Source organism: Neolamprologus multifasciatus, chromosome 20 (assembly GCF_963576455.1).
Source record: "Neolamprologus multifasciatus chromosome 20, fNeoMul1.2, whole genome shotgun sequence".
NCBI lineage: Eukaryota > Metazoa > Chordata > Actinopteri > Cichliformes > Cichlidae > Neolamprologus > Neolamprologus multifasciatus.
In genome coordinates this window covers 26,670,364-26,698,303 of record NC_140458.1, presented here as the reverse complement: position 1 = coordinate 26,698,303, position 27,940 = coordinate 26,670,364, and the positions used below count along the sequence as shown (strand labels likewise).

Sequence of the window (27,940 nt, the reverse complement as noted above, 5' to 3'; positions counted from 1 at the left end):
TTGCTTCGCTTAATGTCGAAGAAACTCAGGGAGGGGGGAGGGGGGAGAGAAAAAGACAGCAGTGCTTAAGAGTTGCAGTTAGTTGCTCTGCTCACTGCCTTGCTCAGTAATTATGATGCTACAAAATATTAAGATGAAGGTAACCTTATTTTCCTCCATCTCTTACTATGTTTTTACTTTAATTGCTTATGTATGCATGTCATTGATTTCTTGGACGAAATGTGGCATTTTTAGCATAAACTAATACCTACTCCAATGATATGAGACATAATGAGAGATTTAAGAGGGTTTCAGGGTAAAAGCTGTCGCTTGACACTTCTTCAACTTTTGTAGAATGTTGAAAAATTCCTCTCTTACCTTTTGCAGTGTCCGTGCTGATAATTGTTGGCTTAATTTGTTTCAGTTGCTGCCCTCTGATGTTTCTGCTTTCATCACAGTGTGATACAGTGCTTTTGCTGTTTGGTGCTCTTAATGTGGGGTTTGATCACAAAATATTTAGAGGATTTACTTTTCTCTGGCACAGACTTTTTTACTTATTAAATGGTTTGAAATAAATCCATAGATTTATGTCAGTGCCCACGACCTTATTGTGAAGCATTTCAGACTTACTTATATGTGTAAACCAAGCAGTTAGTGAACAAAGTAAAGGTCAAGACTATTCACAGCCAGTGCCAGAAACTATCCTTGAACATCATTAGAGGTTACACTTTTATCCCACTTACATGACATATAAACCCAATACTGTATTGGTGTCAAGAACCTTTGTTTTTATGGTAAAATGAGAAGGCCTTAGACTTACAATAGAAGGTGAGTAAGGTAAGTTTATGCCAACACAAACAAATGCGCACAGTTTCATGCCAGCCTTGTAAAATTTTTCAACCTTTGTAATCGCTCCTTTCCCAGCTCCTTCACATGCTCTATATACAGTGGGGCAAAAAAGTATTTAGTCAGCCACCGATTGTGCAAGTTCCCCCACTTAAAATGATGACAGAGGTCAGTAATTTGCACCAGAGGTACACTTCAACTGTGAGAGACAGAATGTGAAAAAAAAATCCATGAATTCACATGGTAGGATTTGTAAAGAATTTATTCGTAAATCAGGGTGGAAAATAAGTATTTGGTCACCTCAAACAAGGAAAATCCCTGGCTCTCACAGACCTGTAACGTCTTCTGTAAGAAGCTTTTCTGTCCCCCACTCGTTACCTGTATGAATGGCACCTGTTTGACCTCATCATCTGTATAAAAGACACCTGTCCACAGCCTCAACCAGTCAGACTCCAAACTCCGCCATGGCCAAGACCAAAGAGCTTTCGAAGGACACCAGGAAAAGAATTGTAGACCTGCACCAGACTGGGAAGAGTGAATCTACAATAGGCAAGCAGCTTGGTGTGAAAAAATCAACTGTGGGAGCAATCATCAGAAAATGGAAGACATACAAGACCACTGATAATCTCCCTCGATCTGGGGCTCCACGCAAGATCTCATCCCGTGGGGTCAAAATGATCATGAGAACGGTGAGCAAAGATCCCAGAACCACACGGGGGGACCTGGTGAATGACCTGCAGAGAGCTGGGACCAAAGTAACAAAGGTCACCATCAGTAACACACTACAACGGCAGGGAATCAAATCCCGCAGTGCCAGACGTGTTCCGCTGCTGAAGCCAGTGCATGTCCAGGCCCATCTGAAGTTTGCCAGAGAGCACATGGATGATACAGCAGAGGATTGGGAGAATGTCATGTGGTCAGATGAAACCAAAGTAGAACTTTTTGGTATAAACTCAACTCGTCGTGTTTGGAGGAAGAAGAATACTGAGTTGCATCCCAAGAACACCATACCTACTGTGAAGCATGAGGGTGGAAACATCATGCTATGGGGCTGTTTTTCTGCCAAGGGGACAGGACGACTGATCCGTGTTAAGGACAGAATGAATGGGGCCAAGTATCGTGAGATTTTGAGCCAAAACCTCCTTCCATCAGTGAGAACTTTGAAGATGAAACGAGGCTGGGTCTTCCAACATGACAATGATCCAAAACACACCGCCCGGGCAACAAAGGAGTTGCTCCATAAGAAGCATTTGAAAGTCCTGGAGTGGCCTAGCCAGTCTCCAGACCTCAACCCCATAGAAAATCTGTGGCGGGAGTTGAAAGTCCGTGTTGCTCGGCGACAGCCCCAAAACATCACTGCTCTTGAGAAGATCTGCATGGAGGAATGGGCCAAAATACCAGCTACTGTGTGTGCAAACCTGGTAAAGACCTATAGTAAACGTTTGACCTCCGTTATTGCCAACAAAGGTTATGTTACAAAGTATTGAGGTGTATTTTTGTTATTGACCAAATACTTATTTTCCACCCTGATTTACGAATAAATTCTTTACAAATCCTACCATGTGAATTCATGGATTTTTTTTTCACATTCTGTCTCTCACAGTTGAAGTGTACCTCTGGTGCAAATTACTGACCTCTGTCATCATTTTAAGTGGGGGAACTTGCACAATCGGTGGCTGACTAAATACTTTTTTGCCCCACTGTAAGAAGTGGAAAAAACTCTACTCATGATGTACTATTCAACATAGCACATCATGCTTTTAGTTATGCACTTAAAGGTTTAAGTGAATGCCTTCCATAAGCTGCGGTTTGCTCACTGTGCGAATACTCGGGTCACTGACAACTGATGCGAGGCAATGACGCCTCTCCTAATTGTTTTCTGTCAGCACCAATTTAGCCCTGCCGTAACTTCATCTGAGACATCTCTGCCCCTGCTCCTGCTTGCTGATTGCTGCCTCTCCTCAGCTACCGTTAGCGCAGCAGTACTCATCTATTGAGCCATGTAATACAGTTACATAAAGCTTAATGCAAGACGATGGGGCTTATTGTTGTCCGCCTTCTTCTGCTGACAAGCACTAGCTCATCGCTAATGGGTGTGGGGGTGTAGGTTGGGGGTGGGGTGGGTAGTCCGGAGGAAATCAGTGAAGAAGGCTCTGCTGGCCCTCGTGGCTTTGTCCTTTTGCCAGGAAACAATTTGTCGGAGAATTTGACAGCTACAGCCATCCAAAACACTGACACAGGGAATGAAAGATGGAAAGATGGAAAGCAAAATGGATAGATAGATAGAAGGGAAGGGAGGGACATTTTAAGAGAGCTACTTGGTTTCATCCTCTCACTAACCACTGCTATGCTTCTGAGAGAGTGTCAAAAGTGAATCACATCCTCGGAACAGTAATTGGTGACTCTCCCAAGCTGTTTCGCAGCAGCAAACTTGTGTTGCTGAAAAAGGGTTTTGACAGTTTTGCGATGTGTCATGTACTGAAATGGGATCTCAGCTCGAGTAACTGGGCAACCAGTGATAAAAGTGTCACCTGCATCACATTTTCAGGTTGTGCCACCTTTGACCCTGACTGCATTCAGTGAGTGGCACAGTTGATTACTGAGCGTGGGAGGAAGTGTGACCATTAATGCATGACCTTTAAATGTACTCACTGTTTTGCCCTTTCCTGAGCTCTCACGCAGATGTATGCAGACGCAGGTCTGAATTTGGCAGCGTGCCTATGTCTTACATGCTATTTAAAGCAACATTCCAATTTAAAGAAAACATGGTCATATGAAAGAAACAGAGTTGGGGTCGGGCGGCGTTTGTGAATGTTGTATTGTTTGCTGTCTGTGGTTTAATTTAAAACTACAATCCTAATACATCTGTTAGCTGTCAGAGAAGTGACAGGGAGCAATTTCCAAATAAATGAGACTGATGACTACAGTGGGTACAGAGCTCATGGAGAAATTAACAATTTCCTGTATCCTGAACTGTACAGAGAGATCTGCGCAGGGAGTTGTCAGAACATCCTGCTATAGAGACGATTAAAGTCTGCAATAAACCGCATGTACACTAATGCAGTATACTAGTATTATACTGAAATGAAGCAAATCATTTAGAATTGTGCTGAAGATTGTTAATTCAATTCAATTTTGCACATATGGGACCAAATCACAACAGTCATCACAGCGAAAACCCCACCAATCAGCTGACCTCCTATGAGCAAGCACTTGGTCACAGTGGGAAGGAAAAACTCTGTTTAAACAGGAAGAAAGCTCAGGGAGTGGTGGACATTTGCTGTGAGCACTCGGAGGAAGACCGGAAAAAAGATAATCTGTTATTAATGATTAAATGCAGAGTGATGAATAAAACAGAGTAAAAAGAGGCAATTGAAGGAGAAACACTCAGTGCATTATGGGAGCCTTTGCTAAACAGTAGAGTTTAAACTTAACAAAGCAAAATTGTGAGTAATATGTGACTCTGCTCATGTCTTGGTAAATTAGTGCTGTGGAAATATATGTCACGGTCACTTTGTTTTTTTTTTCATTTTTCTTTAACACAACTGAAAATCCCAGCCCTTCTGGAGGTGTTTTGGCAGCCCATTATTGTTCATCCCAGGAACATTTTGTTCTGTTTTTACTCAAGCATTGCCGTGTTCCCACAATTGACTGCTCACTAAGCTCTCCTTTAGCAACCGTTTCAGACAGTGGTGAGGAAATCATCTCCCCTCTTGCCAGAAGCTATTACATTGTTTTGCCTGAAATGACAACTGTTGCTAGTGGGTTATATTTGCTGTGTTCAGCTTGTAAATTAATCTAATGTTAGTTTCATGGGTTGGTTGACCCTCTCTATTTTTCATCTGCTGTTTTAAAAGGAGAACCCTGTTGAGTGGTGTTATGCACTTGATGTCTGCGGGGAAGAAGATGTGTTGCTTGTGAGCCAGACTTTTCCTTTGAAAATAACATGTAAACCCACAAAATGAAGCAGCCCTATGCTTGTAAGAAGTGTTGATTACTACTGTATGTAGTATACAAGTTGGTTGGTTGGAAAATGGGGGTTAACAAGTTCTTTGCTCTTTCCTCTTCATGCTTTTTCCACTGATATGTGGAGTATCGCTTTCACCATAACCCCACGCAGACTGATTCAACGTGTTCAGCAATCTGAGGCTTGACAGGCCTGCTGTGTTGTCACAGGTGCAGTTCCGCCTTGTCTCTGTGCCTCGACAAGAGCTGAAGTCGCTCTGTTTATTGTGCTAATTAGAACATCAACATAAGGAAATAGTAAGCTGCTCCTCCGGCAGCATATTAAAAACTCTACTGTTAATATATTGAATGAGCCAATACACACTTGACTGATGGCTTAGTAATTGTGGTTCAGCGTCTTACGCGGGCATGTGTCGCGTTTGGTATTTGACAATCCTTCCATTAGCTGAGCTATAATAAATATCACTCTCTTAATGATCTTTTTATTCTTCTCTCTGTCTCGGTTGTCACTGCCAGGGGATGGAGGATAAACAGTATGTGGAGCAGAAAGCAGTGACATAGGTTGTGGCTGGGTTTATTAAACGTGATGGTGTAGAACTTCTCCTCTGTGCCACAGAGGATCTTATTTGGGTTTTAATTGGCTCACCGACAGGTATTTCCCTTAAGTAGCTGTTTGTGTGCTTTTGAGTGTGCGTGTGTGTGTGTGTGTTGAGTGGTTTTTGTGGGCCCCTGCAGGCTTTAATGATGTTTGCTGAATGGAAAGTATCTTGCGAAGCTCTTCCCAATCAAATGCTCATCAGAACATCTTCTTTACTGTAATACCGCTCTGTGAACTCACGCGCCCCTCCCTTGGTCGCAGTTCTTCCTGTCTGCTGGCATTACATAACGGGGGGGTGGAGACCTCCCTCTTGGTGTGGCCCGCTCCCTCAAAGAAACCGGTTATATATTTGTTTGCTACTGATCTGAAATGTCATACAAATGTTAATTAAATGTTAATCAAACATCTTAAGCAAAGTAATGTCATCAGGATTTAAAAGTGATATATTTAGCTCATCGGTGGCCTATTCTGAGGGCATTGCTTCCCGGGCCCCCGCCCCCTTCCTTCCAAATGTGAAGCTGAGGCAAGTAAGGCTGCGTGCCGCAGAGACAATATTTCGCCCGCCTAATTAAAATGAATGTCAGTTCTCCCCCCAGTGAGAAGTGCATCAATCTCCCCCTGCGATTGGCCCAGAGTGAGTCTTACCCTGTCAGTGCCTGCCAGCAGTGCCATCCTTCTCCAGACGGATGCAGGGCCCTGGCAGCCAGAGAGGCATTGGTGATGATGTTTGCTCATCTAATGGTTTTCTTGTGAATGGCCTGCTCAGACTGGGGCTGTGTTATTTATTTTTATTTATTTATTTTGGGGGGGGGGATTTTTTTTTTTTTTTAATGTAGATGAGATTCAGTCCAGACTTGATTTTCATTTAAAATAGCAGTTGCATAAAGAAGTCAGTAGCATTTCAGAGACATTTGAAGCCCAAGCAGCTGTAGAAAAGTCTAATTTAGCTTTTCCTCTCCACTGTTCCATACAGCTCATCACAACTAGGGCAGATTAGACAAATCCGAGTCTGCAGTATATCAGTGTACTGGAGACAAAAAATATTACACGATTAATTTTGAGATATCATGTCGACAGGTTTGTTTTGGAAAAGGTATTTGCTTGGCGTAAACTCTCACGCGCACGCGGTGTCATTAACTTTCAGCGAGTGATTATATAAGCTTATCGTATTACGATTATCTTTTGGCGATTTGAATTTTCATGCAAAGAGGTACGAGTGATCTGATGCTTTGATGAGGGATTGATAATCATCTGAAGCACTTCATATTGTCGCTGTCAGTTAAATGTGTCTGTATTATTTTAAATGAGAAAACTACTGATTATGTTTCCACTCGCCAGAATTTAATAAGGCATATGTCATGAGTTAAGTTTGTCTTATGGACATTTTTGCACCCCCTCACTGTGAAAAAAACAAAACTCAAATGGTCCATGACTTAATGAGGCTGGTCCAAAGCGGTGGACCAGCCAAGTGATGTTAACGTCTGTAAAACCGCTAGAGCGAGGATAAAAACCTCCATCCTGAGCATTTGGTCTGTGCCTAAACTATAATTTTCCTAAAAGCCAGCAAAATATCTCCTAATGGGTTTAAACGTTTCACTATGCTTCTTTTCAAAAAAAACCATTCCAGAATAAAATTGAGCGAGTCAAACGCTTAACCGTCAGAGCTCTGTCTATCGGTGTGTACTGTCGAACATCAAAGCTCGAATAAAAGACATGCATGTCCATGGCAAATTGGCCTGAGCCTGAGTGACTATCATGAACACCTCCTTGAAGTTGTGCCTGTCAACAGCGAGAGCTGAAAAGGAACACAATTCCTTCCCAAGCTTGATTTGGCCTTGGTGAGCTGAATAGAGCACAGAAGCCTGCTGGGTTCATTTGGACTACTTGTACAGATGGATGAAAATGTGAGTGGTTTAGTGCTCTTAAGTTAATGATCTCTGTGCATGTTCTCTCACTTCCTTCAGGGCTTCTCATTGTAGAGAATAAGTAGCGGGAGCTGTGGGCTGGTGCCTGTCACAGGGTCTTGGCTGAAATAATGACTCGAACAGCCCAACAGACTGCGGTAATGGTAATAACTGTCAGACTTTGTCTCTCATCAATGCTCACATCCCCCTAATTTAGGATTAATTCCTGCCATTCTCTAGAAAGCCCCGAGTCGATGAGTGTCTTGCCATTTTTCTTTGAGCTTTTCCAAAAATATGTTTCTGCATACTGCTTTATCTCGGCGTATCGCAAACTTGGCTCCTTCATATTAGGGCACATCAAGAAAACTTAAACAGGCACAGCAGGAGCCAGTCTGACTTGGTGGTTGTTCCTTAAATTAACGGTGGCTTTCCCCAGCCCCCTTTTATATGTTCTTACTTTTTCTGAGTTAATAAGTAGTAGTAAATTGCACTGGTAAGTATCTGTTCCTCCAGTTCTTCTTGTCTACTGGGATATGCGTTTTCAGCTCTCTTTGATGTGCAAAACTCGCCTTCTGTCACCTTTATAATAATTTCCTTCTTCCTGTCTTCTCCTCGGTGTCCCCCAAAAGTTTGATGATTACTTTTCTTGCTCCGGGTTACAGACGTGAGATCTTTGTTTCCACTCTGTATTATGTTTGAGAACAGACACACTTATTTGTCTAGAAATGCTGCAGCGTTATGTTTTACACTTCTAAACAAGGTTGATGGATTCTTCCCTTAGAAAACACTTTACCAGTTGGAGCAATTATGTGTGCGGTGACATCGCTGTTATTGTTTTTGTTTTTTCCTCAGTGCAACTTTATGAAAAAGTTTGCAGCTTCTCTGGTTTTGCCTCAGGCTTTTGTTTCTATTTTTTCCCCCCTCCCCGGTGCACTATTGAAACAAGTGCAGAGTTGCTCTCTGAGTGAAAGTTAATGGCTCTTATTTTAAATGTAGCCTTTAACGCTCAAATCAACGGTGTAATCACACTTTGGGGAAATTGGCTATTGATCATTCTGCCTTGTCCGACATAGTGCACAACAGCGAACACGTGGAAAAACAACTTACAATTCAAATGACAAATTCTTTTGATTAATTCAAATGTTTCCTCCCCAAAACGGCGCGGGTGCAAAGAGTCATACTTCATTGCCAGTGAAATATAATGCGATTGATTTGATGTCTCTCTGCTGTCACCAGCAGGCTTTGCGATTGATTAAGTCTCACTGACACACTGTGGTGCTCAGAATAAGTCGATTCGTCTGACCCTCTCGCCAACTTTCTTCTCACCAGAGGACCTTAACACAAATGCGTCAGCTGACTGCCTCTTACGGTGCTGTGCTCTTACCACGACACTGTTAAAGCCCTTACACCTGCATGTAGATGTACCATTGATCTCGGCTGTCGTGTAATCACGGAAATGAATATTGTAGCGCTTAAGCTCCTGCCTTTTGAATTCTGATGACTGTCTCTGTAGAAGGATTACATGCATATTGTGAATATTTCTGCCTGGCGTTGAGTGGAACTATTATCCTGTTTGTTTACTCAAACCTCAAGAGTCCCTTTGAGATCCCCTCAGTCCTATTGTTTGCCACCCCACGCTTTTGGTGCTTTATCATTTTATTTTTTTTGCAGTTCATATGTAGATCGCGCTGTCCTGAAGCATTTTAAAACCGCTGTACTGAAACCGTGACAGTGATTCACACTTTGCGTCTCAAAGAGAATTATTTCTTGGTGTGATATCTTTCGTCGCCATTGTTGTAATCGCAGAATTCTGTTTTTGTAAACCTGCCAAAAGAAGAAAAGGCAAAAAAAACCCAAACGCCTCCACTTTGACCTTTAATAACTTCATATTTGTAACTTTAATGGATGTTTAGCTCACTTCTCATTCCTTTTAGATTCCCATTCAGCTACTTGGTGCAGTTTTGAACATGGGCTCAGTTTCTTATGATTGGAAGATTGAAAGTGTGATAAGCATTGAGTTTTGGACAGATAAAAGCTTCTTCTTTTTTTTTCAAAGGCTGTAGGCGTCCCTATAGAAAAGGCCCCCTGATTGGTCTTTTGTCTCTCTCATTCTCTCAGAGCTCGGCCAGCGTTTTTGCTCCCGAATCACTCCTGCAATATATTCACTGAATAATACAAGAAGTGAGCGTTGGGTCATGTGCGAGACACTCATTTTGTTCTTTCCCTCATGTTCTGCGCAGAGCACAGAGATGTTACAGACACAGAGTGCGAAAAAAAAAAGAGACACATTAGATAAATTGCCTTGCAATTTTTACTGGCTACTCCCTGTGCCATAAAATGATCTTTCTCTAGTCTACTCATTTGAACAAAATCATCGCTTTGAAAATAGACTTATTTGATTTAACATTTCATATAAAGCATCCTATTAATTCAACCCCCATGAAATAGAAAAACAGGCAATGCCTGAAGGGGGAATACACTGCTGTTTTATGTCTGCCATATAGTTCTGAAGTTAAAAAAAAATGTTGTTAATGTCTGTGCTACTAGAGGGTAAAATTATAGTCTGAAACTGGCTCCCTTTCAAGAAGAATGGAGTATTGATCAGCAACTTTGGCCACTTGAGATATGTGAGGCTTTAAAGAGTTTCTTAGATGGAATAACAGACCTTTAATGGCAGGACTGGGTACTCTCTTGCTTAATTCTCTCTAAAGTGTCACACAAGCGACAAATTGGCAGGTATCTCGGCCCAAACACGAAAGCCAAACACAAAGTCCGAAGGTTGGTTTGTCAGTATAAAAGGAAGGAAACAGCAGTCGAAGAACTTAATAAACACTGCAGGTTTAGGTGTTCGTTTATTGTATATTATAAAAAGCGAATATTCAAATTTGCTGTCAAGCAGGGAGCTGACATGAATTTAACCTTTACACCTTTGCCACACGTAGTCCCTGCTGCAGTGCACTTTCACTTGTAGTATTCAAAATGTCAGCTCCATTAAGCTATCTGAACACTTCACTTTGGGCTTTGTTAACTGGGCAGTGAAATTACTTTGCATAATTCATAGTAAACTGACATTTTGAAGCAGCCCTCAACAGAAAAACAAAGAGTGCGCTGGTTATTTTTCACAGGAATAGAACAAAATGATCTAAGTTTAAGCTTACATGACAAGGACCTCTTTTGCAAAGGTCAGTGCACTGCGGTGCTATAAGAAAAATCTCTCAAGGAGGGACACCGTAGTAGATGGCTTGGTCAACAAAAGATACTACAATAACCGTGACCACACAGATCACAATTTATTTAAGAAAGCAGGGCACAGAAATGCACCAGTCTTGCTTTTCATTCACCTTAGATGGTGTTTCATCATGCCATATTGGATTTGTAGGTCTATTAATTGTGGTGGAAACTGGCAGCTAATTAAATAGCATGCAGTCATTGCTGTGACAGTCACCCCTAAAACCTCAGATTTAACACACCACACCTAACAGCCTAAGAGACACTGCAACTTATTTTATGTTGCTTGCTTGCAGTGTCCAACTTTATAAAAACTCTAGACTGACTCGTCTATATGAGAATTTTGCACAAGCTTTCATGTTTGAGGCTTAAGGCTCTGGCCGGGTATGTATCAGAATTGGCATATTTTAATATGGTTGCTTCAATAATCAGGTTTGTTTTTTTTTTGTTTGTTTTTTAAATGGCACATGTTTCCGGCCACAGCGTCTCTAACTCCAGTGTCTCTCACTCAGCAGGTATGTAGACCAGGCCGAATGTAAAGCTTCCTCTTTCATTTAAATAGAAATGTGTTATCGCACCGAAAAGTTTTTGTTCGTTCTTCTTCTGAATATTTCGTTGATATTATGAAAGTAGAATTTCATGAATGTGGGCGTTCGTTTGTTGTTATCTTTTCAGTGAAAAATGTCTGATAAAAACGTATGTTTTAGTTCAGTGAAATCGAGAAGGATGTCACAACACATATATACTCATCTTCTCCCACTATACATTTCATCTAAAATGTCTTAACTGATTTAGAGATGTGCCTGTCGATTACACGACATCCCTATTTTTCAGAGCACTGGGATTAATTCCTGTGTTTGCGTGCTCTACCCTAGGCGTGCTTGAAATGGATGAACTTCCAACCAGTGTTTATCAGTATCACATCCTATCTAGAGAGAAAGTGTCCACTTACTGTTAATGCCAGTGTCTAATCTGGCTACAGTCCCACTAGAGAGTCCTGTATGATTTTGAGTGGATTGAGTGACTAAAATAATTATTTATTTACAGACAATCTGAGTTTTTGACAATATTACTGATTACACAGTGTCCTGATTGGTAAGTTCAAGATTTACAAGTGATTGCAACATCCACTCTTGAGGCTAAAAGATAACTACAGCAATTGTTAGGAGTTGAATCTCAACAGAAACTGTATCCGAAATTGTATACTCCAGCTGGTTGTGGTGACTGTTATCAGGTAGCTCCTGCTGCTGCTGTTAGTTTAGTGTGTTAAACAGCAAATGCCATAACATGGATTGTGGAGCATAATGTTATTTATGCTTAATGAAAATGGTTTTACTACAAATAGAAATCCCAGAGAGCCTATCAAGAACATAATCAGTATGGCCCTGCATTTATTTGGGCCTTTTGCCTTTGTTAGACAGTGGAGAGTGAACAGGAAAACCGGGAGAAAGACGGGCAGCAGATACCCAGCAGAGGGTGTTTGGGTTGGACTCTGACCCAGGTTGCTGCATTTCAGCCTTGCAGCACCTGCTCACCCCATCAGCCCAACTGGTGCCCATCCTGCTTTTATTTTTAAATCTGGGAAAGTTCCATAAGGCCTACAAGGCCATACGATAACACGATGTGTAATTGGAAACTCTGCTGAAAGATGGTACTGGATTGTGAATGAACATCTTGAACTCTAGTGGCAAACAGGAAACAGAAACACAATTACACAAATGCTGCTCCCATCTGGAATAGCCTCTGTGGTACTGAGTAAGATATGTTCTGTCTAGTGAATTTTTGACTGGATCTATCATGGTGAAGACTCTTTTAACCTTTTGGCTGCTCTCCTTTTATATACTGAAGTAAAAAGTGACTTTATGGAAAAGCAGTTCTGCTTTGCTCTCCTACCTTGGGACGATGGGACTTAACTTTTTATATAGAATGAAGAAAGAACCGAAACATCACACTCTGAATATCATTACTTTTTTTTAGTTGACCTTTGCAAGAGTGGTTTTAGATTAGTTTGTAGATTATATGGCACAAAATTAGCTAAAATCTCCTTAACACATTGCATGGATAATTGTATTCTATTGTACCTCTAACAGGTACTGTATGACATTTAGAATAAAGACACTACTTTTATGACTGATTTTCTATAGTGCCAGATTATGGTGTTACATTAAAGAACTATTCTCAGTGGAATTTGAAGCATTCAGCAAACTATTACATGGCCGGCTTTGTCTTGGAGCAGTGTGGGGCTAGCAGGCTTGTTGTGTATTCTGTACTGTCCTACCTATGATTGATTACAATCGTCTGAGGCTGACCAGCTTATTAATCGATTCAGCAAAACCACTGAGTCTCTCTGTGGATGATTTAAAGCAGAATGTTTTTTTACTTTTCCTGGGACGGCTGAAGTAGAGCCTCAGCGGCACTGATTGTAAATCATGTTCAAACACAGCAAAGCTGCTTCCAAACCGTGTGTGCGATGTGGGATTTAGAGAATGCTCAGTGCTAACGACAAGCACCACCATGCCACACAGTTTTAAGGCCTCTTGCAGTTCATTTTTGTGATTAGAGATAAGGATTTACAAGTTGGCAAATTCAATTATGTTTTTGTTCTTTGGTTGTACTTGGAGACTGTTAATGCTCTGCTTTATAAATTAAATAACATTATCAGTTGATCACAGTTAAACACTATAAAAGATTGTAATTATTCATTTGGATGAAAGAGAAAAGACTACATTCAGTTTAGTTTTTACAACTGTTAATCACCAGTTTCTTTTTGCGAGATCATCATATCAATGTCTGAATTCCCTATTCTTCTGTCGTTTTCCATCACACAGCTATCTGCTACCTCTACATCCCGCGCTGCTTTCTTGCATAGCCTTCGTTGGGGGATTTGGTGTCCCTTCCAGGAGCCAGCTGAGTGGAAGGGGGAAGAGATACAGCTTGTATTGCAAGGAGGTGCAAAGCCAAACCCTCATGGAGCCATGGTCTACAGCACAGAGATATCTGCCAAAGCTCAGAGCCCTGCACCAATCTCAGCTCCAGGCACAGCTCAGGTAATACAATGGCACAGAAGAATGCTTTTGTCGAAAGACTAAAATGTGAAGAATCCACTGAAAGGTGTTCAGACGAGGTTTTTCAGCAGCCTTCAGTACTCACAACACTGCTTCCCTGAATTCAAAAGCTTTCACATCATCTATATTCGCACTTGGGTTTCATGCTAGGCCCCCGTACAGTACCGTTCAAGGTCAGGTTCTATCATCCCTGAAGGCTCTGCTCTGAAATTCTGCATGATATTTTATAGCATGGATGTAGGCAGCTGTCTGCAAGTGACGTTGTTTTGGTGACGGTATCAAAAATTTCAAAGGGTGCCCAAGTCGTCCTAATATGACTTAACTTTTCACACCTTGCAGAGGATTGCAACACTGCTTGGGTGTTTGGAAATAACTGCATGTCACTATCACGTCTTCTTTCTTCTGTCAGCTTTTTCATTCGTTTCCCTGCAGAATCTGAACTCTTCATTCTGTTTTTTGTTTTGTTTTTTTGTTGAAATGTCTGAAACTTCCTTCTCTCAAGGAGGTCTCAGAAGCAAAGGATATGATCAAATTTTGGCTGTCATCCAGCCTGGAAAGTAAGGCATCCAGCCCAAAGCCATCCCTGAGCACAAAACAGGAAGACGTGCCTCGCCAGAGAAGATCACCTTCATCACCTTCACAGGGTAAATATCATTATGTAATTCATAATGGCTTTTTAAGCACACATTAATTGGAAAGCTCATACAAAGACTTTTCCTCCACAAAAAGACATAAAAGGCTATTCACTGCTTACATCTATAATTTATTAAAATGGAAAGTGTGTAGTCTGATTTCTGTGCATGCGTGTGTTTTTAGGTTGGGTGCACTTCAGTAGTGCAACGGCACCTGTTTGCAATCAGCCAAACTTTGAAGCAACAGGCAACGAACTAGCCTGTCTTGTGCACATGTTATCTCAATAGGGCCGCCTGCTCTCTACGTGATCAATATACTTTATGATTGGAGTCTGGGGGGAATAAAGGATACACCTAAAGGGATAGGTGAAGACGTTGGCTGTCCATTAGGGCCTCTTTGATATTAAACCTGCATTACTTTGCAAAATCATCTTTGATCTGCTCTCAGAGTGGAAATTCCATGTCCCTTGATTTTTGTTTTGTTTGTTTGTTTAGTTTTTTTTAACTAATTGATCTTAGTCTAGCCGCTCACCCAGGACCAGTTTGTTTTGGCAGGCCCTACAAGGAATACATTGCCCTGAACTACGTAGCTCATAAGATCATGTGGACACACAAAGCCCTTCACAAAAATAAGGTGGCAGTTCACAGACTGGGAAATTAAATTTAATAAATATAGTGACTCAAAATAACTGCTCAAATAAGTGCCCAGAGGCGTTTCAGGATGATTGCTTCTACAAGAATATTGCATATTACCAAAATATTGTTGGTGTTTTGTAATATTGTTAAAGCTGCTGAATGTGGTGAAACTGTTTAATGTTTAAACTGGAATTATTCTTTAATATTTTGCAGTAAGACACATTTCACAGTTCAAGAACAAGCTCCACAGCTATCAAGTGAAAACATATGACTGATGATTGATTTTAATGAAAGCATGTGTTTAGACAGTGCACGGTGTCTTTGTGCTTTTTCAGCAACTCAATTTCTGCAGACATTCAAAAAGTAGATGTGATGGATATCGGGGTAAAGAATATCAAAGTGGTGCTAAAAACATATTCATGATTCATAATAAGCAATAAGTCACGGTAAGATACTCTTACTGTGGGACTCTCTTTGTTGAGGTTTTTGTGGTAAAGCTTTGAAAAACATTTTTCCAGAAATAACATATCAGCCATGCATATTGGCTCTTCTTTGCTTTCCGTAGGCATTACGATGAAGAGTGTAAAATTAAGTCTGAACCGTGCCCCTTATTTGTCACATTGGTAGGGGGTTATCAGTGGATGCTGTTGGATTTTTCCAGCAGAAGCTTCTTCATTTTTTTTTTTTTAAATCTTTCCCAATTAAGCACGGATGTTCCACGATACTCTAAAAATAACTGCTGAACCCTAAGCTTTGGAGGCCTCCCACTGAAACAAAGTTCTGATTAAATATTCCACATCCTGCACGCAGCCAAAGATAAATGATGTGCCACTGCCTGCATCTCTTATTGAAACGCAAACTGCTGATTTGCTCTGTGTCTGCCAGTGAATTGATTAAAAAAGTGTAGTAAACACTGCATACAGCCACTCAATCCCGGTGACAGCAGAAAAAACTTGAGTGGACCCAGGCTGTATGCTCGATGATTTACCTTCCTAATGATGCTGTTAACTTTTGAGACAAGAATGCGGTTGATCAGGGGTCTACTTCATCGGTGTGGAGAGAAAGCTTCTGGCAGTGCGCATTGTCAGTAATGACATTTTAATCAGTGTTCACGCGTCTTCAGAGGGTTGCCCAAGAAGCTTGAATGATTTGGGCTGGCGTTCAGAGGAGAATGAGACCATGAATCACTGCCATTCTTTGATTTAGGCAACTTGATCATCCTCAACTTTGTTTTTTTTTCCAAGACTGCATTTGCATGGATTTAAAACACATGCCAGAAAGGATGCTTTAAACTGGAGATAGCTTATTTAAATGCACGCTCCATGCTAAATTCGCTGTTATGAAAGAAAGAACCCGATCTCAGAATGATTCTTTAACTCATACGGTACATGCTGACTTTGCATTACAATGTTGGAAATTCTGAAGTCTGTACGCTTTTATTAATCTATAATTTAGTCGCTGAATTCCTTGTCGTTTAAGTGACCATCATGCACCGCTCCCTGTTGATACTGATGAGCTAAGAAGAAGATCAGGGAGCATATCTGGCTGGTTCGACGCAGATGTTCTTAAATTAATTTTAATGGACCGTCGTCCTTACGTAGCTGTATAACTTTACTGCTCCTAAAGGTGTCTGAATTCACCAGCCGCACATGTGGTAGTTCACTAATCTGTCAAGAAGGCCTCTGAGGGATCACAAATAAATGGCTAATTGCACATTAGTCCAGCTAATGAGGTGATAGACGCTCTCCATGGGCTCGAGAAGTAAAAACAGTGAGAAAGCCCTAAAAACAAAATGGCTGCCCGGGGGGGTGGGGGCGGAGGGGCATGCCAGAACACATTTGTGAAACAGAGCCAGCCAGTGCAGCACCATGTCCACTCTGTGTGCACGTAGTCCGAACAGATGGGAGCTACACTGAGACACCCCAGGCAAACCGAAGCAATTTCCAAAAGGCCAGTCAGGCCCAGCACGGAGAGCGAGACAGCGTGCGAGAGAGGGAGGACAAAGGGATGCTAGAGAACCTTTCATTTCAGTATTACCATGGCTACGAACCAAAATCTCAGGAAGCATTGTCAGACTTTAAAGTCAGTGTGAAATTTAAATCCAACTCACCTCCTTATCTGTGTGAAATTGGATAGATTTGTTAGGTCTGTAAATAGTTAGGTATTCCAGTGCTCTGCGCGGTTATATACTCCACTGTGCACTGCACTGAGTAAACATTATCACAGTGTATTTTTTTTATACCTCAAGATGTCAGCTCACCGCAAATCCAATCATCAGGAAAGCAATTACAAAGGTGGCATTTTGCAGTCAACTTCTATTCCCTCTCACAAGCTAATATTCCACTGAATGTCTAACCAAACTATAAAATGAACTGTGCTACCAGGTGCAGAAAGCATGTGGAAGATATTACAATGTTGTTAATTAACCTTGTTAAACAATGAACTGGAGCTGTTAGCACATTTCCAGATGAATAATGAAGACTTCAGCATGAATACGTCGCAGAAGTGGAAGGCTTTTACAGATGTGTACGTTTCTAGGTTGAATGCCTTTATCTTCTTTATTGTGCGTTTGTTTTTCTGTTTTTTAGGTCGGAAACGCATTCCACCAGCTTCTCCTCCAGAATCTCCTCAAGGCCCCGGGGTAACACACCTTCTCACCTATTGAATTTTACAGGTGACCTATAATACTGGCCAGCCAAGAAAGCTTCTCTCTAAAGTTCCAAGTTAATACTTAAAACAAGTAAACCCTTTTTAAAGCTGTCTTTTATACTCATACTTATTTCAAAAGGAACCTGTGTCAGTAGGTCCACACAGACTCTTTTACACAAACAATTAGTCAAAAGGTCAGTCCATTACCTGCTCCAGTCATCTGTCATTTATCTACCTGCACTAATGTTTGCAGGAACTTTGCTCTGTCTCAACTCATCACTGAGAAAAATATGTCACCCTTTAGCTGTTAACTGTACAAATTCCTCCAGCAGGAACATTTCAATTCTTTGGAAGCAGTCCTCTTAAAATGATGTATTTAGAATAGCTTTAGCAGGGTCATGTGGGTTCTATGATAAAACTGCAATTTTTCATATTGTATTCTATTATGGTGCACTGTTGAATGCTTGGAAATATTACAGCAGCAGAGGGGAGGGCACACAGGCTGTGTGGTTTACACAAACAATGGGGTTTTCTTCCTGTGACCCTGGCAATAAAACTTTTGTGTTTTATTCTGCTGGTACCTGAGTGAAGCAAGAAAAAAGCAAACACAGTGTCTGCACTTTTTGAAAGGAACTGTTATGAATGCATTTTGGTTCAAAGCTGACCTGGATAGATTCCCGCCTGGATCAGAAAGCTCCTCTAGCTGCCCCTTGTACATGGACACAGCTCCCCTTACATGCTCTTTAGACAGGGATTATTAATTTTGAGAGACCCACACTTAGGTTTTGTCTGGTTTGTCGACAGAGATTGCAGGTCAGGTCTATAAATTTTAAAAGAAAAAAAAAGTCAAGAAAAATTCATTATCTGACCCAGATCTCTCAACAACAGTGGAACTGGGAGACATAATTAAAGAAAGGCACGGGGCCTCTCGCAAACACCCCCCTCTCAATTCCCATCCTGTCACAGAGTGACACTTTGTTTGTAGTCGCACTCACAGCACCCTTTATTAATGTGTAACGTATGAATACAGTGGCAGCGTTGCCTTCTTTTCTCTAAGAAGAACATCACAACATGGCTTAGGTGTGCAAAGTGACGTCTGGACAAACAAAAAAATTTCTAGAGAAATGTCCTTTGGACACACAAGGCCAAAATGGAGATGTTTGGCTGTAGTGCACAGTGCCACATTTGGTGAAAACCAAAATTGTCATGCTAACTGTCAAGCTTGGTGGCAGAGGGGTGATGATTTGGGCAGTCCAGAGAGCTGTGCATAAACAAATACCTCCAAACCTCAATGAAAAGAAGTTCATAATAATGTGAGAGAGTCGATTGCTTCCAAATAGAACAGAAAGTAACAGGACACTTAACTCAAAAATTTGAAGATGTAGAGAGTGCCCAGTCAGAATGGTACCAATCACTACTGAATATGGTTTGTTAAAGGGTAAAATGTAAGCCACCCTCAGCATGAATGCAAAGACGAGGTGAGGTTCAAACATCAATGAACAAAGAGGACTTATATATAAATATTAAATAATTCTAAAAAATGATAGAGTTATACTTTATGTCCTCAAGAACAATTAAAATGTTAATATGCTGGAGAAAAATTAATAATAAATGTAATTATAAGCAGTGATCAATACAATGTTATTGATTAAACTGTGTTATTATGACAAATGTAGTTTAGCTTAGAGCTCAAATGAATACGTTTTACCCTTTAATAAGCATTAAGAAGTATACTCAATCGTGAGTGTCGGGATTCTGTTTGTAGCATCATCCCTCAGCCTAAGTGAGAAGTGTCAGTGGAGACTGGGAGTTGTGATGGATGGTGCTCTCTCTCAGGATGAGGCCAGTGACACAGAGCGGAGGAGGAGGAGGAGGAGAGACATCAGCTCTGTTTCAGTGTTGGCTCTCTGGGCCAAAATGAGTCTGTATTGTCGACTCATTTTAAATTGAACCAGCTGGGAGCTGTGAGATCATCGCAGCCTTGAACTCTAGAAATCGACCCTCATTTTGATTAAACAGCAAGGGCGGTGGAAACCTTCAGAGGGCAGCTCCCAGAGGTTGGGAAGAGACAATTCTGGTCATACTGGGCAGTTCTTTAGGGATGACATTAAAAGGTGGTTGTGCTTAAATTAATCTACCATGTTATATAGAGCTCATGAGTCTTATCAAATCAAATTCCCAAAACATTTGGCCCCGAATTATTCTGAAAAAATAAAAATACAAAATCTGCTGACATTTCTGCATATTTCCACTGCAAATTAGGACACTCATATCCTATTTTTCAAGGATTAAGGGTTAAAGTTCAACTGCATTTTCCCAAAAGGAGCAATTAACTTTGCTTCAGAGGAGGAACGCAAATCATAAGACAGAAAAACACAGCCCAATTTTAATAAGCTGCTGATGTAAATTTTGGAGAAAAACAATCTGTGACCACAAGTGGCCATTACAGCACACTGAATTAATGGACAACCCTCATTCTTGGTTTAAAAAGATGATTTTTCATTTTTAAATGCCTTTCAATGAGTTAAAACAAAAAACACTCCAAAAACAACAAGAGCAACGGCAAACATATGTCTTTAGGCTAGACAGAATACCTAAATGTAGAACTGTGAAAACAAGTAGGGTGCAGAAACAAAGAATCATCTATTTACAAGCTTAATAAGAATTCAAATTGTTTACCGAGTGTCTTTATAACAGAGGAAACCAGGAGAGCCAGGGGGAAAGGTTCAAAGTGGCAGCTCGTGGATTGACCAGAGGAGACGAGTTTAGTGAAGCCAGGAAGATTAATCGGTGGAACCAGGAGATCAGTGCAGCTCCAGAGCAGAGGTGGATAAGTGGCTGGAGTTTGGCAGTAACTGGAAATTTTTGTCTGCGGACAAAAATGAAAGTGGGTAAGAGGTTTAGCAAACAGATCGGTGCACAGGAATGGCTTGACCTTGAATAACTGGGTAGAGGAGTCTAGGATCTGGTGATGTGGTGAAATGAGAACTGAGACAGTGTTTACGGTGTTATTTAAGTGACCTCCTGGCTGAGAGGTAGTCAAAAGTAGAAGGTATAACAGTTTGACAAAGCTAACTAGAGGCTTAAGTGTCAGATTTTTTGAAATGTGTCGACCAAAACAAATGCAAAAGTATTTTTTAAATATTATTCTGATATTTTATAATATCACGCCACATAAATGAGCCTCACTCCTGAGTATGTAGATAGGCAATTATTTGCCACCATATCAACCATCATTGTGTTTTTTTTTGTTGTTCTTTCACCTCTGAGTGGTCAAAAAGCATAAACCAAGGCAGCTTTAAGTAAACGGTAAATATTTAACACATTCACATACACTCCTCGGCGAATAATACTGAAAGGCAGCAGTCATTAGTGCCTTAGATGCTCAGTAGATATCTGGTGGGCATCCAGGATCTTTCTGAAAAAAGAAGAAACAGAAAACGGCGTGTGAATCAGTGCCACTGCTGTTGGCAGCCACCCTACATTTCATCAAAACTCTGTTAGCTATTGCAAAATTCACAAATACAGTCTATCATTCTCCCTGTCTGTTTTCCTCACTTTCTTTTAAACATGTATGGAAAAAAGTGCTTGTTCAGGCTTATGATGATATTTTTCCCTGTTCAACAAAATTTTCCTTTTCTCTTCAACATGGCTGTCAGGTGCTGATTAATCAGTGGCATCCTTCTCTGAGATGGCTCTGTAAACAAGCTGCATGCTTTAGCTCTGTGCGCCGGCATTGTGGGATCTGACAACTTTCTCTTGCTTGCATAAATTATTGATCTTTGATGCTCTCTCTTTGCCGCGGTGCAGAATGCTAAAGATCCTGTGGTATTTATAGCCAGCATTTGGAAGAGCAGCTGAGTTTGTTTGCCTCTGTTGATGATTTCTCTCATCAGGCTGCGGCCATGTTTCAGGGTCGCGCTTGTGTTTTGTTGACCCAGGTGGTCTTGTAGTCTGGGGGCCAAAGGTGAGACCGTGTTTCAGTTTGTTGCTGGCAGTGGGCTTGTTCGACAGCAGGCACTTGCTCATTCGGACCTAACTTTTGCAGCTCTCCTTTGCAAAGTGTTGTTTGTGTCTCGTTCTTATATCAATTAAAACAATACTCAGGGTTTCGCTGCTACATTTTATTGTATGACTTTTGAAAATCTAATTATTATTGTGTGCTTGAAACTCAATTTCATGCTTTGATGGAAATCACAAGTAAACAGCTACTTTGTAGGTATACCTGAACTTCAAATTGAACATCAGAAAGGGGAAGAAAGGTGATTTAATTGGCTTTGACTTTGGCATGGTTGTTGGTGCCAGACAGGTTGGCCCTAGTATTTCAGGAGCTGCTGATATACTGGGATTTTCCCACACAACCAGGGTTTTTAGGGGTTTTCAGAGAATGGTCCAAAAAGAGCGACTGTCCAGTGACCAGTAGCTTTCTGGGTGAAAATGACCAAATGGCTTCAATAAAGGAAGGCAACAATAGTGATGATGATGATAATAATAATAATAATAATAATAATAATAATAATAATAATAACTTTATTTCAAACTAAGTGCTGTACAACTATTTGAAACTAAAGAGATAAATAAAAGAATACAAGCAATACATAGCAATAAAAGTAAAAAACAGTAAAAGTTTAAAAGCTAAAAGCCATAGAATTAAGATATGTAAGATAGGGTGAACAAATGTGTCTTCAACTTCCACAGAGCATAACTGCCTAATATCTTGAGGGAGGTTGTTCCACAGAAACGGAGAACAAAAAGAAAAAGCACGCTCTCCAATTGTCTTTTTTTCTGGCTCTAGGAACCTTTAGAAGGCCAGAGTCCTGAGATCGTAGAGCACAGGATGGAACATAAAGGTGTGAAAGGTCGGAGAGGTATGAAGGTGCCAATCCGTTTAAAGCCTTGTCAGTGAGCAGCAGGACCTTAAAATCTACTCAAACCTGACAAGGTAGCCAATGAAGAGATCTCAGTACAGGGGTAATGTGCTCAAATTTCCCAGTTCTTGTTAAAATGCGAGCAGCTGCATTTTGCACCATCGATAGACCTCTAAAACTTTTCTTTGGTAGCCCAGAAAGAAGAGCATTACAATAATCAATACGTGAAGACACAAATGCATGGACAAGAACCTCTGCAGTGTCTCTTGACAAAACTTGTCTGATTCTGGCTATGTTCCTCAAATGATGAACAGCGGTCTCTGTTATCTCTTTTACATGAGACTCGAAGGAGAGCACCATGTCGAACCACACACCCAAGTTTTTTACCTTGTCCCTGCAATTTATGACACTGTCATCAATTTTCAAGATGAAATTTTGGGACAAGTGCTGAAATGTTTGTTGCTCAAAATAACCATTCGTAGCAAACAAGGTATACAAACGAGCATCTCTGAACGCACAACACATCGCACCTTGAAACAGACAGGCTAAATCAGCAGAAAACTCCACTGGGTGCCACTCCTGTCAGTTAAGAACTCAGAACCGAGGCCTAAGTTTGCACAAACTCACCAAATTTGGACGATAGAATAGTCTGAATTTCTGCTGCAACATTCAGGTGATCTGGCATGAAAACATAAAAGTGGAGGATATTTTCTTAGTTTAGTGCAAAAGCAGCATTGTTTAAACACCACAACCTACCTGTGGTGGACATCCTTTTATTCGTGCAGCCAACCAATCTGTAGTAACTGTGTGTTGCTGTCGTGTCAGTATGGACCAAACTCTCTGAGGAATGTTTCCAGCACCTTGTTTAACCTGTGCCATGAAGAACCTGGTACTAGGAAGATGTATCTAATGCAGTGTCAGGTGATTGTACTGTATTGATTCAAGCTTAACTTGTTTTCTAATACGTTACAATTGATTTCTGTTGGTGCTGGTGTTGTACACTATATACAATATGCAGGTTATAGCTTACTACTTTTTCTTTAGGGGATCATGTGTACTTCATTATTCAGCATAAGTCTTTATTTCTTTTTTGAAATAATCTTTAAGTTTAAATCTCAGATAATTGTGTTTTTGCACATGTATGTCACACATATGGCATGACGATGTGGAAAATCTGACTGAAAAATATAGAGCTGCATTTAGGGGATGGCACATTATTTGGAGCTCCTTATAGACGGAGCCTGAAGATTTTCCTGCTTTGAGGCTTTGAATTTGTGGGACTGGCAAGAACTGTAGCAAATACTGCGTGGGATCAGTATTTGTTAACAGTTAATATTATCTTGGAGAAGTGTGTCATGTTTGGTCTAGTTAAAACAGCAGAAGACGTGTTTTTAAGCCAACTAATATATATATAAAATCCTGCTTTGGTGGTATTGAGCTGAAGCCCCAAGAATGACAGCCAGTAAGAGAGCATAAGTCTGTGCAAACCAAATGCTCGTGGCACCAGAATGCTTAAAATAATATAATCCATAACAACATTAAAATTCTGCACACTGTGCCTTTCCAGACAAGATAAGTGTAGTATACAGATTGACTATTAAAGGGGCAGTTCACCCAAAAATCTAATTCACATATGTTTTTCCTCTGTGGCCTGTAATGCTGTTTCATGCATTCATCTAGTTTTTTGTTTGAGCTACCCAGAGCTCAGAATCTCTTTTGGATTTAAAAAACTCAACTCAGCAACAACAGTCTTTTTTCCAGAAATCATGACCCAGTTACTCCAGAAAATCCACAAACCTTTTATGTAGCAACTCAGATAGCTGAGGGACTCCATTAAGGGTTACTTCTTGTACATGTCATGAGCATGTCATGGCTACATGGGTTTTTGTTTTTTCTTGTGTCATGTACACAACCCCCATCCGTTTTCCTTTTATCCAATTCAGGGTCACAGGGGGACCCTGGTAGTCATAGGGTGAGATGTGACAGCCTGTCTATGATGGGGCCCAACACACACACAGAGGGAATATCGAATCACCAGTTAGCTGGTACCTGGAGAGAGCCCTGCCTGGGTGAACATGCAAGCTCCACGCAGCCTGTGAATTTGAACCCACGACTTCCTCGCTGTGAGGGAGCAGTTCTAAACTCGGCACTGTCCTCCCACCCACACACATTTTTTTCTATTTCACACCAAAATAATTTACTGTAGATGGATGGAAGATATGTGAATGTAATTATGAGGTGTTCTGTCCATTTGAGCTCCAAATGAGACTGAATTTTGTATATATTTGGCAACTATTTTTCTAATCATATTTAACATTCTTAACACAGTCTTAACAAGCTGGCAGTTTACCTCATTCTCTGATTTCCATGCTCTCCGCACGCCAGTTTATTTTACTATTTTTACTTGTTCAGCCTAGATAAAAATAGCAAAGATTGTTGGCACAAAGCTGGACCACAAGTTTAGACCCATATGTATACAGTCCCAGTATTGATCCTACATATAATAGCCCAAAATATAATAGTCTTCAAACTGTTATGATGATCTACCCAACAACAACACAGATACAATTAAATTCCCACACATTACGTTTAAGTTATTTCTGCTGTAACAGAGGAATATTTTAGGAATATTTACACAATTTTGGTATTACTACTTATATATACAGTCATATTTAATTCAGTGGTTGTCACTATATACTATAACTTGTGTTTCTCTACTGTTACACATTAGAGATCACTTGTCTCCCAGCCACATACATTCTTACTGAACTATAAGTACTAATGTTCACATTGTGACTTGCTTAGATGGTTATATGTGTGGTGCATCAGTAATATTTTCCACCTTCAGCTTTCTTGACTTCTTTGCCTGTTGTTCTCAACATTTCATCCCAGTAATCCCTGCAACATTTTCACTGGATCTCATTCTAAATCCTCCTCCCTTTAAAGCGACGCCTGACTATTATTTCCTTCCTGTGAGTCACACGGTGAGCTTGATCCCACGTCAAGGCCTCTCTCTCTGTCTCTCTCTCTCCTTTATGTGCGTGTTCTGACACTAAGAGAGCGGGCAGATAAACATTCATGAAGCTTCTTGAAGGAATGATGCTGGTTTAGCATATACAGTGGATACGTGCAAAGTTAGGTCCTTGACCCTAATGGAAATATAATCGTGACAAATGGTTGAAGAGCACACAACAAATTCCGAGCTCAACAGTCTGCAGGCTAACAAACAGTTATAGTGTCAAAATATCTCCTTGTGTCACCGGTACACACTTTCTTTCTTTTCTTGCCAGTCCTGCAGTGACTACCATTTTCCCTGCTTCCCGTCTTATTGGACCTTCTCCACCCACTTTACACACATGCTAATTCTGCCAGTAAACCTGCCACTACTGATAAAGGCTCAGTTTTTCTCCTTGCGAGTCTGTTGGAGTTTCTTTTGTCATTGTGTGCCAACTGCTACCCGTGTCTATTCCCACCTGAATTCCACCTGAATCTGCCTACCCGTACTTACTGTAGCTTGCATTATTCGTCATTAAATTACTTGACTTTTTCCTTCCTGCCAGGCACATTGATTTGTAAGAGCAGAATTGGAGATTCTGTGTGTGTGAGGGAGGACAGAATCGTGAGCATCACAGATGATTTGAATATGCTGTAGGAATTATATAACTGCATTTGAGCAGGCACTAAGGAGGCTAAAGCTCAATATGAGTAAAGATGAGGTTTTGGTAGCTTATTCACCCTGTTACAGTACCCCTTGCCCTAACTGTCAAAATAAAAGCTTCGACAATAGACTGTAGTGTTATACTACGAGACAGAGATGTAAACAGACCAAACAGTGTTTGTTGTGTTGTATTAAAATTAACCATTCACTGATCTGATCTCAAATATATATGCATGCGAAGCCTTTATAACAGAGTCATTTTGGAATTAAAGGTAGCTCCATATAACGATGGCTATGTCAGCTTCCTGATTATTGCTGTTTCTAGGGTGATTTTATTCACCCAAGGTAGGGTGTCCTATTTATTCTATTGTCATGAATAATTATAATTATTTGCATGAATAATAAATAAAATGTTTAAATGATTTAAACCATTAAACATGAACATACATAGCTGGTGCTCATTGTAGCTTCCAAGCACAATCCCGTACTCAGAAATCTAATAAGCCTGATACGGGGTGTATGGATTTAGTGTTGTCTAATCCCACTCCATGGGGGATTAAGAAAACTAATATTGTAACAAAAACAATTTTCATAATAGACACGCTGCAAATCTGAGGACCAGTCGCAGCTCAAGAATTTGGCTGTCCATCCTTCCACAGTGCCAGTCCACACTTCTATTATAACTCGGTTTCCTCACGCAAAGCAGACTGAAGCAGCACTCTGAATTTGTTTTGTGCTCAGATCTTTCGTCAGCAGCACGTATTTCCACAAGACACATATGTACGCATTCACACATACTCACGTGCAGGTCCCACGAAGCTAGAAATGACACACTTGGCTGTCAGGACAGACAGGCTGAGGTTAGAACATTGGCAGCCGCAGTTATGCCACGTCTAATTGCCTCTCTCCGTGTATTCTCCTTGTTGTATGTGCGTGTGTGTGTGTGTGTGAGATTCTCTCACGCAGAGTCGTCTACGTAGTGTCTTTCACGCCTTCTGTGTGCAGACGTGATGACTCAATGTGAGATCGCATGCATGTGTGGATATGTGATAGTCCACTGGTCTTAACATTTGAGGACATTTTGACTTGATCCCAACAACCGACTGCTCATATTTTGGTTTACGCCCACACCTAATATAGTCTTTAGAAGCGAGGAAACTATGAGATTTTGCACAATTCAAAATGTGTCAAACCACTTTGTTTGAAAATCTTCCATTTTTGCTCTGTTTAGGTGTCATTTCAGTTGATTCCAATTAAACTATGTCCCATATGTTCCATCAGTGCCACTTTCCTAGACAGATGGCAGTATTTAAAACTTAAAAAAAAAACCCAACATATATCTGGTTCTATATGCCAGCTCTTTTTTAATTAACAACAAAAATACTTCAACCCTGATTAATTTGATGGCAGTCTTAGTTACTGTGGTGGCAAAAAGTGTGGTTTAATGCCTCCCTTGGCAGCAGTCGGTCCTCGAGAAGCTCCGTCGTCAGAAATACACAAAAGAGCAACTGGTGTTTAGTCCTCAATCAAACAAACACACACTGTTTCAATAAACAAATCTGCCTTTTCCCATCATGGCGTGAGAAATTGATTTATTTTGATTTCACGCCACACTCAGCAAGCACATAACCAACTTTAATGTGCCCTGTTATCTTGCTGAGATGTTGGAGGTGTGCAGCCTGTCACCTGCAGCTCTTTATCAACAGCACAGTTGTTGTTTGTTCTTGTTCCATTACTTTTACAGTGGTGACAAATATCTTGTTTCCTATGGCATCTTCACAGAAGACGTCTAAGCTGTGGTTGTTTTTTCATATCTTTGATATGTTGAGGAGAACACATGGTAAGCTAACTGGAATCTAGCGCACCCAGGTTTTTCCAAATACTGGCTTTTCAAATTCCTGTGAAACCTAG

The 27,940-nt window shown here is 40.7% G+C and overlaps 1 protein-coding gene and 1 long non-coding RNA gene across 3 annotated transcripts in view; one reads left to right on the top strand and one right to left on the bottom strand.

The window, feature by feature from the left end:
- The window catches only part of nphp4 (nephronophthisis 4), a 186,114-nt gene that overhangs the window by 70,597 nt on the left and 87,577 nt on the right, over positions 1 to 27,940 (top strand). Inside the window, exons 9-11 of one of the 2 annotated variants that reach the window (XM_085146678.1) lie at positions 13,350 to 13,568; positions 14,092 to 14,230; positions 17,443 to 17,495. In XM_085146678.1, the coding sequence (XP_085002804.1) occupies positions 13,350 to 13,568; positions 14,092 to 14,230; positions 17,443 to 17,495 (411 nt within the window). Of the gene's footprint in view, positions 1 to 13,349; positions 13,569 to 14,088; positions 14,231 to 17,442; positions 17,496 to 27,940 lie in introns of both variants that reach the window. The other variant, XM_085146677.1, reaches the window with a different exon arrangement.
- LOC146495053 (uncharacterized) lies at positions 18,190 to 27,257 on the bottom strand. The gene is made up of 3 exons (XR_014871638.1): positions 26,832 to 27,257; positions 20,838 to 20,921; positions 18,190 to 20,372 (listed from the first exon to the last, which is right to left on the bottom strand). It is a non-coding gene; the product is annotated as an uncharacterized LOC146495053 (long non-coding RNA).